This window comes from Polyodon spathula, chromosome 6, assembly GCF_017654505.1.
Source record: "Polyodon spathula isolate WHYD16114869_AA chromosome 6, ASM1765450v1, whole genome shotgun sequence".
Lineage (NCBI taxonomy): Eukaryota > Metazoa > Chordata > Actinopteri > Acipenseriformes > Polyodontidae > Polyodon > Polyodon spathula.
Window position 1 is genome coordinate 69,276,908 of NC_054539.1, and position 16,195 is coordinate 69,293,102.

The 16,195-nt window shown below is 40.8% G+C and overlaps 1 protein-coding gene across 7 annotated transcripts in view; it reads right to left on the reverse strand.

Moving 5' to 3' along the window:
- Window positions 1-198: 198 nt before the first annotated feature.
- The window catches only part of LOC121317540 (arf-GAP with SH3 domain, ANK repeat and PH domain-containing protein 2-like), a 73,081-nt gene continuing 57,084 nt past the window's right edge, over window positions 199-16,195 (reverse strand). For 4 of the 7 annotated variants that reach the window (XM_041253575.1, XM_041253580.1, XM_041253577.1 and 1 more), the window contains 14 exons: window positions 16,061-16,194; window positions 15,520-15,614; window positions 13,810-13,999; window positions 10,612-10,697; window positions 9,903-10,018; window positions 9,121-9,188; window positions 8,915-9,022; window positions 6,565-6,817; window positions 4,858-5,016; window positions 4,100-4,274; window positions 3,363-3,418; window positions 2,633-2,733; window positions 1,379-1,498; window positions 199-666 (listed from right to left, as the gene is read on the reverse strand). In XM_041253575.1, the coding sequence (XP_041109509.1) occupies window positions 592-666; window positions 1,379-1,498; window positions 2,633-2,733; window positions 3,363-3,418; window positions 4,100-4,274; window positions 4,858-5,016; window positions 6,565-6,817; window positions 8,915-9,022; window positions 9,121-9,188; window positions 9,903-10,018; window positions 10,612-10,697; window positions 13,810-13,999; window positions 15,520-15,614; window positions 16,061-16,194 (1,736 nt within the window). In that variant the 3' untranslated portion in view covers window positions 199-591. The remainder of the gene's footprint in view (window positions 667-1,378; window positions 1,499-2,632; window positions 2,734-3,362; window positions 3,419-4,099; window positions 4,275-4,857; window positions 5,017-6,564; window positions 6,818-8,914; window positions 9,023-9,120; window positions 9,189-9,902; window positions 10,019-10,611; window positions 10,698-13,809; window positions 14,000-15,519; window positions 15,615-16,060; window position 16,195) is intronic. The other 3 variants (XM_041253581.1, XM_041253579.1, XM_041253576.1) reach the window with 1 other exon arrangement.

Below are 16,195 nucleotides of genomic sequence, written 5' to 3' on the forward strand. Positions count from 1 at the left end.
GGATGTACTGTTGTAGTGTAGCACCGTTAGTTAGAGGTGTGCAACATACTGTCGTTTCCAGTGTATTTCCCAGTACAGATAATAGTTTTTAAAAGAATATACATACATCTTTAATACTCCATTAAAGGGAAAGGGTATTCCTTTTACCTTTTTTTTCATATTCCAGTATTATCCCCCCGTCATTAGCTAAAAATGTACTGCTTAGAAAATAAAATCTTGCATTGCTTGGATTTTCATTTTAAAACCACAAAAATTCAGCCCGATAAAAAGTGCGTTTACTGCAACAAGGCAGCTCGGTATCTAATTGCTACAGACATAAAATGCTTCCTGGTCATGATGAAAGCAATGGCTGGAGAAGTTCAGCGCTTCCACCTCAGTCAGATGAAAGATGGATCAGTGCGCACCTACATTCTAGAGCTTGAGAATGAACTGCGACAGACCAGGACTCCAAATCGGTTTAGCGATGCCTCTTGTTGTAAATCGCTGGGGCAGTACACCTCACACAGGCAGATGAAAACATTGACAAAAGCTAAAACGTGTTTTTTTATTATTATTATTATTATTTCTTTGGCCTTCCTTCAGAAAGGCTTTTCAGTCAGCAATGAAGTGCACAAACGTGACAGGAAAAGCCCCTCTTCTCGTCGGGTCCCCTTCGATGTGCCCGAGCTGCAACAACAAATACAAATCCCTGGTGTCACAAGTGGCTACAGTGCACATTACTTCATCTGTTTGTTTTTAGTTATGCTAGTCCAGTTTAAGGCACCCCTATATGATGTAACTGCCCTGGTAAACACATAATACAACAGTCAAAGGCCCCCAATTGTAACATTGTTTTGATGAAAATGTGAAAAAAAAAAAAAAAAAAAAAAAAAAAAAAAAATGCTTGTTGTACCGATTTGAACGTGATCAGTAACAGTCACATTTAACAACATTAAATTTAACAGCAAATCATAGATGAGTTATTAAAATAAATACATATTATAAATTATCAGCTTTTTTATTTTTAAAAAAACAAAAATGGGCCATGTTTCTCCTTTAAATGAACACAGTAAAAAGATCCTTTAGTAAAAGTCTGATAAACATCCTAAAACAGAAACTAGTCTAACACAGTATATTATTTGTGGCAGAAACTTGGGAACAAGGCACAGCTGTTCTCCATTTCGTAAATAAATCACACAGGAAGGTGGGCTGATGGAATGCCAGTATGAGATCATCGTTATGCTTTGTGCTTGGTGTCACAGGTTCTCCAGGCCCCTGGAAGGTTGTCAAAGTCTCTCTCCACAATGCATCTCTTTCCATTTGGAAACCTCACTTGTGAAAGTCTCTCTCTCCACAGTGAATCTTTTTTTCCGATTGAGAAACCCCACCAGTCACTTACCCACCACTCCTGGTCCTCCTCACCGTCCACTGTGATAACTTCACCCTCGGAGAACGTCAGCTCATCAGGGTTGTCTGCTGCACAGTTATAAATAGCTTTTACTCTTTTCGGCTTCTGCTTCTGCAAATAAAAAGAAACCAACCCTTTAGCAAGCCACTGCTCTCCCCGTCCCCTAACGACCACCATATAGAAGGGTGTCCAATATAACCGGTGATGATTTCTGAACAAAAGAACATTTTTATTAATTTCTAAATTTTTACAGTACAAGGCGTAAGCGATTTGTCAACCCTTACATTCCTGATATTTATTACCCCAAAGCATTTTTTAACAATCTTCAAAAAAGAACTGTATACATCAATGCTTCAAAGTGTGAACTACTTTAATGCGACTGCCTGACTGGAAGACGTCAGCCTCTTCCAGAATATATATTTGTAAGTCTGTAGCTTACAACACGTAGCTTTGAAGAGTTGCAAAGCACTGGCACAAGCCAAGGAGGACCTTACACTTCTGTGCCATCTGCAGTTCAAAACATGTAGTTTAAATGAACAATTACTTTTACCCTTCTGTGGTGATAAAAATTAAATAAATCATTAACCACTATATCACCCACCCTGTCTTGCTCAGGATTATTTTCAAAACACTCCTGCTCACCTACAATGCCCTTCATCACACAGGTCCCGAGTACCTCCTCAACCTGCTGACCCGCTATGTCCCTGCCTACAAGCTGAGGTCCTCCGACTCTGGCTCCATAAGCCTGATATCTGTTATTAGCTGCTGCTACTATTTCACGTATTGTTACTATCATGTATTCTGTACTATCCACTGTATTTAGTGTACTATTTCGTGTATTATCCACTTTCCACTATATTTAGCGTACTAGTTCATGTATTATACTATTATCGTGTATTATGTATTATGTATCTTGTAAAGCGCTTTGTGATGGTGTTCCACTGTGAAAGGTGCTATATAAAATAAAGATTGACTGATTGATTGACTGATTGATATTTTCCACTAACTCAAAACAAAATAGTCATGAAGCTTGGTAATAACATGAACTACATCCACTTGGAGCCCTGCGTTGAGGGCAGGAGCTGGGTGGCTATCAAGAGTTCCCGGTGAGAAGATATTCAGAGAGCTTCACTGTCCAATTCCAGCACCTTTCAAAAAGTATATTAAAGTATATTTTAAAGTATATTAAAAACATATACATGTTCGGGATCATTCATTTTTAAATTCAGATGATCTGTAGCTCACTTGAAAGGACTTCCTTGGCATGGGTGCCGGCGGCTGGATCTGACCCACTGAGCTCTGAGAGGGCCCTGACTGTGAGGTTGCTGGGGCTGCTGCTTCTTTAACTGAAAGAGAAAAAACTCAAATAAAATGGGCTTGCTTTTCTGGAGATCCTCCTAAAGGGAAAATGCTTAAGTCACTTTCTTTCCTTTTATTTATTTACAATAGTTTTGTTTACCCTTCAGGGATGAAAATAAGCCACAGTGTATGTTGAACTCCTAGTGAACCAAAAATAGATCAAACCGCTAAGCAATAGGAGTCTTATTTTGATCCCTGATCATTGTAGAGACATTGTGGTTCAGTCACATTTTTGCCTCATGACCACTTAAAATGGACACTGGATTTAGTGTGTGCTGCTTCAAAAGACAGCGCAAATGTGCACTACTCACTGAATCTAGAAACCTCAGAGAACAAACTATCAGTACCGGCACCTCAAAACAAACTGCATGAGTGACGCCTGGTTTCAATGTTTGGGGTTTGTGTTGAAAAGGCAGCAGATATAACCTACCAATTAAACATATAGCAACTACCTTACAAACTGCTATACCCTCTTCAGACCCTGGGGCCACAGAAGGTACAGCCATGTAGCTGAAGAGGTCTGTAGAAAGAATTCTAGAAAATTATTTCTACTTTAAATGAACCAATTTAGTCTTTTTTTTTGGTCTAATTTCACAATAACAGAATAGCTTTTCACCTGGTTTTGGTACAGATCTGTGTCCCACAGCTCCTTTGTTGAATGTTTTTTCAGTGCTGAAAAACAGAAATACTATTAAATTAATAACTGTCAGGGAGTCACTGCACAGGCAAAAATGAACACAAATCTCTCACTGTATAAATACATGGGGCTATTGGGAAATGATACCAGCACCTATGGCAGAAAGAGTTGTAACACGATCCTTGTTACTCACATTCCAGTAAAATCTGTATGCAAAAAAAAAAAAAAAAACCATTTCGTGCCTAAAGGCATCCATTTGCTTTATTCAATAAAAGGTTTCCAGGAATGTTGGGGGCTCCTGAGTGGCGCATCCAGTAAAGGCGCTCCGCGTGGAGTGCAGGATGAGCCCTATAGCCTGGAGATCGCAAGTACGAATCCAGGCTATGTCACAGCCTACTGTCACCGGGAGTTCCTAGAGGGCCGTGCGCAAGCCCAGGTAGAGAAGGCTTAGGCGGCAGGGGAATCCCCACGGCTCACCGCGTATCAGCTGCCGTTTCCCTGAGTCGGCAGGGGGGTTGCGAGCGGTGAGCCAAGGATACAGGTAATAACTGGGCATTCTAAATTGGGGAGAAACCGAGATTAAAAAAAAAAAAGCGATAAAAAGAAAAAAAAAAAAAAAAAGGTTTCCAGGAATGCATAGAACGCACAAGCCAGTAAGAGCACAGATATGTAAACAGCACCCTTGTTTCCCCAGGGAGCATCCGTGAGATATTTACTTGGCTGGAGACTTTGGCTGCGGGACTCTGCCGGGGGGCTGAGGGGGCAGTGGTGGTGGAGAAGGCTTGACCGGCGGAACGGGGGGCGGGCCTGTCTGTTTAGACTGCAGGTTCACCGCTTCCATGACACTCCCAGTTTTAGCCACAGGGGGCGGCGGAACCACGGGCGGAGGATCTAACAAACAATATAGAGTAATAATGATTAATTTCCTCTCCAGAATCTATAACCAACCCACTGACACAAGAGTGGCTGCTCACAGGAAATATGTTTATCAGCTTTCATGATACTTAACCAAGGACAAGTGTTTTTAAAGAGACAACTTCATTACAAACAAAATTATCCATTTTTTTTTAAATTTAAAAAGATAAATATTTTTGCTGTTTATCCCATGAATCGATACTGCATTATTTACCTTAACATAATAAACTAATGCAGTAGGTATGATTTGTTAAATACTGTATATCATGGGTTCTCAACCTTTGTGACAGCGGGCCTATCGTGCCTATGTAAGCCTGCTTTGAAGTTCAATTGGCCTGTGAAACATGTGAAATTAATTATGAACCCTTCATTTGTTTGCAACCCAATGTAAACACATTTCTCCACCTTTGTCCGCTAGAACACAAAGCAAGCATCACAAAGTAAAAATGTGTTTCATAAATATTTAAGAGGCTGCACACAACAATGAACACAGCAGTGAAAGCTTGCTTTAAATATTGCGCTGAAATGATGCCCCCCCTTAGCTACTCCACACACTCACTTGCAGTTGACGTTCCTCGCAGTGGAGGTACAGGAGGGTGAATATCTGGTGGTTCCGATGAGGACCTCTGCCTGCTCAAACCCTCTGTACTCCCAGAGCCAGACTTCCAAGAGTTTGAACTTGTGGTCTGTACACCAGGGCCCATTACTGACAGTTGAACTGCAACACAGTAAAACTTAAAATACAACGTACAGCCCAAAATACAAAATCAAAAGACTGGGGCTGAGGCCCTGCACTTGTAAATACAGTTCTGTTTATTTGAATTTAAGGTTTGTCAGGGATGGGGTTAAAATCCCAGCTGTGTAGAAATAATGTGGAATATGACCAGTCCCAAATTGGTTAATTGATTTCTTATTTGGGGATGGCCACCTGTATAATAGAGGAATTGGGAGACAGCTCTCTAGTGCTTGCTATCTCTGCACTGCTTGGATGCATTTATATTTGCAATTAATTTAGAACAATTTGTAGATTTTATTTTTCACTTTGACATTATAGACTTTTTTGTGTTGATCAGTAGCAAAAACTAATTAAATCCATTTTGATTCCATGTTGTAAAACAATAAAATGTGGAAAAGTCCAAGGGGGTGAATACTTTTGAAAGCCACTGTATATCTTCATATATTAATAGGCGCAAAACAGTTAAATATTCTACATGTGAAGTCCGGAAGCGGTGCTCCCTGCTGACCCCGCAGCACTACACCCCTGGATACATCTCTCTCTCTCAGCAGCCAGCCGGCAGCTTCTCTAACGCCCTATCTCTCACTGAATTAGGTATGTGGTTTCCCTCTAGCTGCTACAACGATGGAGCAATCGACTCATAATGAAACCTAAGCTGTGAACTTTGTCACATGATGAGAGGCTTACCTTCAGGCGATCGTAGCTTCGGCTAGGAATACCGCTTCCACACACGGACTATGTCATTGGAAAATGAAGGACCGGCACTTTTAAACAAAGTAGGTGGTTTTTACGGTGCCCGAGTAATATGCACGTAACCTCTGGTGCGCTGGCGCATAAAATGAATGGGGCTGAGTTTAGAGTTAAAGTGTAAATGAGACTGAGGCGGTTTTGAAACAAAGCGTAACCGTTTGTTTCAGATCAGAGGCACGCTATACTCAAAAATTTTAATTATTTCTCTCTCAACAAGGGTTTCTTACAGTTGTTGTATTCTTTGCTTATATGGATGGGTTATACACATGTAGTCCTATTATCTATCTCCATATATTAACAACAGGAGCAAAACAGTTAAATATTCAGTGAAGGAATGCATGCATTTATAAAGTGGATTGGAAAGGTGGAAATGTTTAGAGGGTTTTTAGTGACACAGTAACAATTTACCTGTAGTTCTATTACCTAGATTAGAAATAGACCTGGAAAAAATTCCTTCAGGGTATATCCACGTGTGCAATGCTTTATCTATCCAGTGTAGAGACCTGAATTGTGATGATGGCCCAGGGAAAGTCAAGGGGAATACAATGAAGCAATACAAAAGTCTACATGTTATACCCCAAGCAACTTTATGCCAGCCCTGTAATGACCTATGAAATATGTAGCATTTGTTGCGACTGCCCTGTCAGCCGTGTTCTATGCCAGTACCACAATTCTACATCCAAGTAACTTCATGCCAGCCTTGCACTGTGCTACTATAATATACCTAAAAAGCTCATTTAAATGAGAAAGAGCCATACAAACAACAAGCCAGTTCTTTACCTTTGCCAATATTCCTCGGAGGCAGTGGGGGGGCGTTGGTAGTCACAGGTACAGTGGTCTGGTTAGGCGGACTGGCACTCAGGATTGCCCCATAGGTCTCATTGTTGACCAGACTGGTGATGTAGCCTCTCTGCTTGTCCTTCACCAGATTGGCTGCATCCCTTGCCAAGGCGGCTGCGGTGGGTTGAAGCTGGCTGGTGCCAGGCTGGAAGCAGCTGACAGGCCTTTCCTCCCTGCGGTGGGGACTGGGCTGCTGAGAAACAGTTTGAGGTTATAACAGCTCCAACAGTTGTTCCATTTTAAATTAATCTCATGAGGTTATGTATGGCAGACTTGATAATGTCACTGAATATATATATATATATATATATATATATATATATATATATATATATATATATATATATATATATATATATATATATATACACACACACACACACACACACACACACACACACACACACACACACACACACACACACATATACATACAGTGGCTTGCGAAAGTATTGACCCCCCTTGGCATTTTTCCTATTTTGTTGTCTTACAACCTGGAATTAAAATTTATTTTTATTTGGATTTTATGTAATGGGCATACACAAAATAGTCCAAATTGGTGAAGTGAAATGAAAAAAATAACTTGTTTAAAAAAATTCTAAAAAATAAATAACGGAAAAGTGGTGCGTGCATATGTATTCACCCCCTTTGCTATTAAGCCTCTAAATAAGATCTGGTGCAACCAATTACCTTCAGAAGTCACATAATTAGTTAAATAAAGTCCACCTGTGTGCAATCTAAGTGTCACATGATCTGTCACATGATCTCAGTATATATACACCTGTTCTGAAAGGCCCCAGAGTCTGCAACACCACTAAGCAAGGGGCACCACCAAGCAAGCAGCACCATGAAGACCAAGGAGCTCTCCAAACAGGTCAGAGACAAAGTTGTGGAGAAGTACAGATCAGGGTTGGGTTATAAAAAAATATCAGAAACTTTGAACATCCCACGGAGCACCATTAAAGCCATTATTAAAAAATGGAAAGAATATGGCACCACAACAAACCTGGCAAGAGAGGGCCGCCCACCAAAACTCACGGACCAGGCAAGGAGGGCATTAATCAGAGAGGCAACAAAGAGACCAAAGATAACCCTGAAGGAGCTGCAAAGCTCCACAGCGGAGATTGGAGTATCTGTCCATAGGACCACTTTAAGCCGTACACTCCACAGAGCTGGGCTTTACGGAAGAGTGGCCAGAAAAAAGCCATTGCTTAAAGAAAAAAATAAGCAAACACGTTTGGTGTTCGCCAAAAGGCATGTGGGAGACTCCCCAAACATATGGAAGAAGGTACTCTGGTCAGATGAGACTAAACTTGAGCTTTTTGGCCATCAAGGAAAACGCTATGTCTGGCGCAAACCCAACACCTCTCATCACCCCGAGAACACCATCCCCACAGTGAAGCATGGTGGTGGCAGCATCATGCTGTGGGGATGTTTTTTATCAGCAAGGACTGAGAAACTGGTCAGAATTGAAGGAATGCTGGATGGCGCTAAATACAGGGAAATTCTTGAGGGAAACCTGTTTCAGTCTTCCAGGGATTTGAGACTGGGACGGAGGTTCACCTTCCAGCAGGACAATGACCCTAAGCATACTGCTAAAGCAACACTCAAGTGGTTTAAGGGGAAACATTTAAATGTCTTGGAATGACCTAGTCAAAGCCCAGACCTCAATCCAATTGAGAATCTGTGGTATGATTTAAAGATTGCTGCACACCAGCAGAACCCATCCAACTTGAAGGAGCTGGAGCAGTTTTGCCTTGAAGAATGGGCAAAAATCCCAGTGGCTAGATGTGCCAAGCTTATAGATACATACCCCAAGAGACCTGCAGCTGTAATTGCTACAAAAGGTGGCTCTACAAAGTATTGACTTTGGGCAGGTGAATACTTATGCACGCTCAAGTTTTCTTTTTTATTGTCTTATTTCTTGTTTGTTTCACAATAAAAAACATTTTGCATCTTCAAAGTGGTAGGCATGTTGTGTAAATCAAATGATACAAACCCCCAAAAAATCCATTTTAATTCCAGGTTGTAAGGCAACAAAATAGGAAAAATGCCAATGGGGGTCAATACTTTCGCAAGCCACTGTATGTGTGTGTGTGTGTGTATGTATATATATATATCTGCATATGCAAATCAGATCTGAGGGAGGTTGGTGGCATCAATTTGTATTAACCCCATTCCTTGTCTGTGCTGTGTTTAGTGGCCAAGTAAACCGATGCTAGTAAAAAACAGCTCCACTTGTAGGTTTAATTTACTGATAACACAGATGTGTACAGAGAGAGGCCCACACCTTTTCATCTACGTCATCATCGCTCTCATCCAGATCCTCGTGGTGTAATCTCCACTCGTACTCCACATGAACATGGGCATTAAATTTCCCAGATAATGCTTGAGTGAGCTGGAAGATTGAAAAAATAACAACACACAGCATATTAAATTTGACTGTGTCAAGCCAGTTATTTTCAAACACATAAAAATCAGTTCTAAAGTACATACCAGTTCCTCACACTGAGTGTGTTTCAGTCTTTTTGCGATGTCGAGGGCAGTTTCCCCTGCTTCATTGGCTAAAATAAATACAAAAGTAAAAAAAAAAAAAAGATCTGGTTAATACCTGACAGAAGGGCTGTTAAATTAAACAGTTTACCTCCACATGTGGGTGTTCCAAAGCCGATTCCCCACCAAAAAATCAATGGCCAGCCCGTAATAAAAAAATCCTGTCACACACACCCTGTCAGCCGAATCAGTTTGACCATTTTTATTGTGCGTTTAAACGAATTGCACAGTGATTTTCAATGACCGTTTTAAACTAATTGCATGTTGTTTTTCAAGTTGGAGAATCAGAAAACTGGTGTGAGTCATCACATCTTTAAAATCTAGCCACGAGTTCAGAAAGACTCAACGTAGACAAGCTTTTGTTATTTATAGGACTACTTGACAAGGTGGCAGGGGGGTAGTCTTGATGAATCAGTGCTGGGTCAGTTCCACTGAACCAATTCAATTAACACTAAAATATATTATTTAACACCAGAAACCGCTAACTCCCATGAATATTTAAGGTTCAAATGAAAAGCTTCCTGTCACTCAGAGGCACTGAGACAGTCAGGCTCCGCTGAACATGAATATAAAGCAGGCCTCAGTGCAGGATGTCATTTCAGGAATTTGTCAAAAGCGAGGAGTCCTCACAAGCTGAATTCTGATAAAGCATGCAAATCTAAAAAGACAGCGAGGATTCAATTCTCAGAGATTTGCTTGAAATTTTCAACTCATCACTGCCTTACCTATTTCAATGGAGGCCTTCCCCCTCAGTAACAGCTTCAGGCACTCAATGTTGTCTGTCAGGCAGCAGTAGTGCAGCGCTGTGCTGCCCTTCGCCGTCTGTTTATCAAGATTTCCACTGTTGAACACGTGAAGTGGTTGTTATAAAAAGAGCTAATGACAGTACAGACTTTACTGTTAACGGGAGGTGTATAGAGAGATACTCGAGCGTTTAAACTAGTGAGAGACGGTCGTTTCCAAGTTCACTTGATGTATTATGCTGCCAGATTACCAAGACTTTACGAACACACCAACTTAACAAATCAGCAGGGGCATATTTTTTAGTGCGGACAATAACATACAGTGGCTTTTAATAAGGCATCAAATTAAATTGCACACTGTTATCATACTTGTACTTTTTAAAAGTAACTTTAAGGATATAAGTTTCATAGTGAAAGTGTCATTATAAGGTAAGGTATTACGTTTTTAGGCCCAACAGAGCTGTGAAGACCAGGTACATTGTATACTTAGCCTTCATATCACGGGCTCTTATTGTCAAACAATTATTGTAAAAAAATCATGTTAATTATTAAAAAAAAACACTACTTGTTCTGGCTTTGTTCAATAAAAAACAATACAGAGTAAAATATCAATCTGAAAAGTGACCTAGTTGCGAGCTACATTCTGCTGTTCTCAACCCCGCCCCCCTTTCTTCAAGTTACAGCTTCTCACCTGTTTTGGGCTAAAAAGTCAACGATATGCAGAGAAGTCCGGTCCACCAGTCTAACTGCAAGATGCATCGCAGTTTCTCCGTGTTCCTGAAAAAACAAACATCTGTCATCATCACTGGCATACTGATACTTCACGAGGCAGGAGCCAGGCCTGTGTAAAGGGACTGCTAGAATAAAGACAAAGAGCTTGTGACTTAGTAACAGAATAGGGGTTTCCCCTTGACTATTCAAAGAACTGCCCTCGCTGAGCTGAGGCCAAACCGATCGACCTCCAAGGCCAGGAAGCGAGGGACTTCCCCAAAGGGGAACCTAAGGAAGGATAGGAGGACGAACCAAGGTCTCCCTGGCTTACAGGGTCGTGTAGTCGAGAGAGGTCAGACTCGGCTGATGCTCCGAAGGCCGCATGGAGAGCCTCGCGACTTATGCAAGGAGAACAAAAACGCTGGAAAATAAAATAAAAAATAAACAGAGGGCCAGGGGTCTCCTACACAGTTGTAAGAGCAGCCTTCAATAAGTTGAGTCAATGACTAGCTCGAATGTTGGGGGCAAGCTTTCTACAGCCTTTGATGGACCAGTTCATTTTAACTTTGGCTGCTGATGTTGCTACTCATATAAGTAATGAATGGGAGAATACGATTTGGGAGGAAGACCAGCTGTATAATGAGCCGAAGACAGAAGATTCCAAATGTAAATTTACTTGAAAACTAGTTTGCTGAATGGAGGAATAGGTAGAGGGAAATGTTGAGCTGAGGGAGCGAGATGTCTGAATTGAGCAATCTGTAAACTAGAAAGTGTGTCACTAGTGTTATTAGGAGATACCTGGAAGGTGTTGGGCTTTCAAAATAAAATTATTGATAACTAGCCTGCGAAGAAGTTGCATAATTGGAGGGGAAAAGGTATGAACAGTAGATTGATTATCACAAAAGACTAAGACAGATTTTTTTCTATCAAAATGGGCCCACAGATGAGGCCCCCTCAAGTGAGGCTGTGGCTTTAAGCTGAAGAGGAAGATGTTTGATTTCTGGAGGTCAGACATCTGAGAAGCCAACAAGAGAGACTGGACTTCTAGGAGTGCTTCAGCTGGAGGGGCTGTCATTTAGATGAGGGCAGATGAAATGTGAACAAGCACTACCACAGAAACTGCACATATGTAAAAAACAGTATCCTTTGGAAATGCAGAACGAGGAATTTAAATTATTGCACTTCTGACTGCTGCCAGAATATTTGATGGGGCTTCCATTAGAATCTTTGCTTGTTGAAAAAGGAGGTGGAGCTGAAGAATAAATAGGAGAAACTGCAGCAAACGACTGTAGAGAGCAGGGGTAGAATAATTTGAGGCTGAAGAGGAGGGTGCTTTTGGACACAGAGGTAGAATGGGTGATGGAAGCACAAACTCTGCAAACGTTAGCACGGAAAACGCTGAAGAATCTATTAAACAGATCAAGATCACAGTTGAGACCAGTCAATCAGTGTATTGCCCAATGCTAAATGAGAAGCTGCTTTTGCTGAAAAAAGCTTTATGATACTTTATGATAAAAAATGGTACCGCCATATCTGACCGAGAGAGCAACAATGTTAAATATACAGGAGTCCAGTTCTTGTCGTTGGTGAGCATAAACTTCACTTACACAGCTGAGGATCCCGAGATTTTAGAAATTCTGAGGTTTCAATAAGAATGGAGACCAAATTAACGTCTTTACCTTCAATAATATTGCATCTCAGTTGAGGAGAGAGAGAGTAGTGATGCACAACTGAAGCACAGGAGGTTCCTAAACCACAGTCGGTCGCTAGAGTGAAGTTTGGCAACTCTAGAGTAGGATGTGGGCGTGGCTGAAGCAGCAAGAGGGATGAAAGCTGTTGTTGTTGCCACTGATGAGGAAGTAATGGCTTCTGGTTCCAAGCAAGTGATCCTGCTATCCAGCGCATCCAGGGGATCAGATACTGTAGAAACTGAGGTGGAAAGAGGTGAATGAGTTGCTTGATATCGTTAAAAACCTGGTAACGCAAATCGTTGGAAGGATCAGATTAAATTGAAAACTGAGGAGTTGTATTCAGTGAAATCAGAGTTGAGCGAAGCTTACACAGCAGGGGTGGAACTGACATGTCTGGATCTTCGTTGAGAAAAACAAGCTTGGCCGATATGGATTTGCAATATGAAACAAATAAAGCAGCCCGATCGCTCCCTGGCTCAGTGGACAATCCTTTTTGAAAAGGCTTTCACAAGTTTGTCGGTGGGCCAATCTTTGTAAAAAAAAAAGTTGCGCTGGAGAATCACCCTGAGGTCTAATGCGTTTAGAGTAGTGAAGAGGAATGGCAGCGGGCACAGCTGTATAAGCAGACGTGATAGCAGCCGCATTGTCAAATGGAGGAGAAGAGGGATGGGCGGACTTCTTTGAAAGTTTTTTCGGTGGATTATATGTTGAAGGAAGACCTGAAAGAAAACTGCCTCGGGTGAGTAGTACCTTCTGTTTTTTTTACATACTGAAAATAAGGTTAGTCTTAAAAATTGGGTCTGAAAGTCTGCGTGGTAACCGCAAACTGAAAAGCAAGATGAGAATTAGGAAGCTGGCTGTGTTTTAAATAGGGTGACTGACAGGTAATTAAAAGCTGACTGACAGATATTTTAGCAGGATGACATGGGAGGGGTCCTGGCTCCAGCACCCGAAATACATCAAGGTTCTACTACAAACACTCACGATCAGAAGGTGGCCTATCTAAATACCACAGCTACTTAATTCTATTAAAAACACACAGCTATATTTAGTTCTGCCATTTAGATCAGTAAAATAGGGACAATGGCTTTGTATTCACTTTAAATGTTGTGTTATTTTAGGCTGGTTATACAAGTTGGAATAAAACATTTAATGAAAAGCAAGGATAACACCCCTTTTTCGTCCCTGAGAAAACTTGCAATAGCTGTTGTTTTTTTGTTAAAGCATACTTAAAAAGAAAAACTACAAAGACATGATGAATACACAGCCCTACGGAAATGTTGCAGACTCCTACAAGATGCAATCAGCACTAATTGTTATTTAATGTGGTCTTTGATTAATTAGCTTTTGTTGCGAACAGCCACCCTCCAATTAAATAGAATTAACAGCAGCATGTTTTTTTTTCCCACTCCTTCAAATTCAGCCTCTAAGTGCTTGATTTTTGACAACAGGCTGAGAAATGCTTTTACAAAGAGCTTGGCACTTACATGCCCGTTTGCCAGTGGAATCGGTTCTGTCATATCCACACCTTCAGCGTAGATTTGAACCAAAGAAAAAATATCTTTGGCTTTTACTGCTTCACAAAGACTTTGGAGCTTCGCTGCGTTGTCAACACACTTCTTACGAGAAAATTTCCTTTCTATGTACTTAGCTGTGATATAGTCCTTTCGTGCGTTCCTAAAAAAAAAAAAAAAAAAAAAAACATTAAATAAAATACTTTCCAATAATACTGTTCATAAAATCTTTGGGTTTATTTATTTAATAAAATTAATATTGCATGAATTACACAATTGTCCATATTTTGCACATCATCATTAAAATTGCCATTCAAACATCTTGTCTATTATCCAGTTGTCTTCCAAGGCAGAACAGCGTTAAGGTCAAAAATGACCGTGGGCGGAAAATTCTGGAAATGACTAAACCTGGTAAATGTAGTGCAGAACCACCGTTCAATGCATCTCTTTTGTGTTTGATAAACAGACCTGGGGAAATGATTTACGTTTAAGTCCAATTGGTGTTTCAGTGGAGTACTAAACACATAAATAAGAACATTCCTTGTCATCCACAAAAATGGGGAAAAAAGACACCACTGAAAAGGGTAACGTAAGATCCTCTCCCATACCAACACACACACAAACAGAACAGGTCTCTGTGTACAATAGGGTTATCTAAGAATATTTAGCTACATGAATGACATTCTTGCACTGGTGATCTGGTGAAGCCATCCCAGGTAAGAACATCACAATTTAGTTTGTTTTGCTATTTCAGGATTTATAGGAGTGTGACAGAGTGCCCACCCCTGTGTATATTATCTGTTATATGTTGCGTGTAGTGTGTTAATGTTGATGTATAGTCATTGGTACATGGGATATAAACGGGTCTGTGTAACACAAGTGTTTAAAATGTATATTTGTATTTAGGCACAAGGATTGCACAGCACTTCATGTGCAAGTAAAAAGTAATAATATGTGAGCACGGGGAATTGCACTTTATTAATTCACGTGCAGTTGTACCGAGACTCCAATTGAATGATTGATTAGCAATCGAGTCTTGGTACAGCTGCATAAAAGCTGCATGTTTTCACCCACTTGGGGTTGGGTGTTCGGTGAGTGGAGAACAGGAGAGAGAGAGGAGGAGAAATTTACTAACAATTGCTATTGCGTGCTGGTGGGACCAGCACGATACTTGTGTATTTAAAACTCACCGTGTTTGTCAGTGTGTCTGTCCGTGCACAGTGTTGTTAAGTATAGTCCGTTTTTGTTTATCTATTTATTTTGGCGAATGTGCCGTGTCCTGCCTTTTGTCTGTTTAAAACCCTTTTATTTACAATAAACCGGCGCAAGCAAGCGTCTCATCATTTCACTTCATCTGTCCTGTCTGTGTGTATTCCTTTCCTGGTTCTGACGCCGCCCACTTCGGCAGTCTTTGTGACAAGGAGCTTCATCAGCCACAGTGTGTAGGTAACAAGCTCAGATATGTCTTATTAAATAGTAAAACCAGGAATGGATCAACTTGCTATGCAACGGAAATCTTATTTCCATCCCTGTATTTCAAATACAACAGCAACAATTTTCAATGCGTGAAAGACATGAGCACCCAGAGGTGGCATTAGTTGTCCTTGGCATCCACGATATGGATGGTGGGGCAGGATGATGAAACCCGAGCTGTAGTTCTGTAGCTGGTGATTCATCACTTACATGTCGCTGGTGGGATTGGGTTTGATCACCTCCTCAGCTGCCAGACATGCTTCCATTACCTCATTAAATCCAGCGTTCCCAATGTTCTTGGCCAGCTGCCAAGACAGAAATGTAGAGCGTTAGCCTTGTGGTTTCTGTGTACTGCAAGAACAGATTGAATGCTCACCCAAAGAGACATATAAAAAGATACAATTAAATAACAATGGGGGAATTGGATTTGTAAGGACACTTTCTTCAATCTGTGTTTTTAACTACTGCTTTTCCCAGAATCCATATTAGCATATTTCTATTTTCTACTCCTATTAACATTACATTTTAGGAACTGAAATACTTTTCCTGTTATTCACAGAATGCTTTTTTTTAGCTGCTGGCAGTAGCAATGTTAATGGGGAACATCAGGCCTATGCATTTGAAGGTTTTTAGTGAATGGATTGTGGAACCCAATGTAATTTGGTTGATTTCCTCCTTCTTCTACCTCTCCATTCCCAGACACATCTATAGCATGAACTGAACATGTAAAGAGCAATACATGAATATTTACCAAGAGTTCAGATGTTCCTAATTTGTCCAGAGTAAGAGACTGTATTCTGGAATAGTGAACACCCAGCTCTCGGTGGATTCCAGAACATTCGATACAGGTTAGAATCCCCAGATTTGTAGAAAGCCATGTTGGATC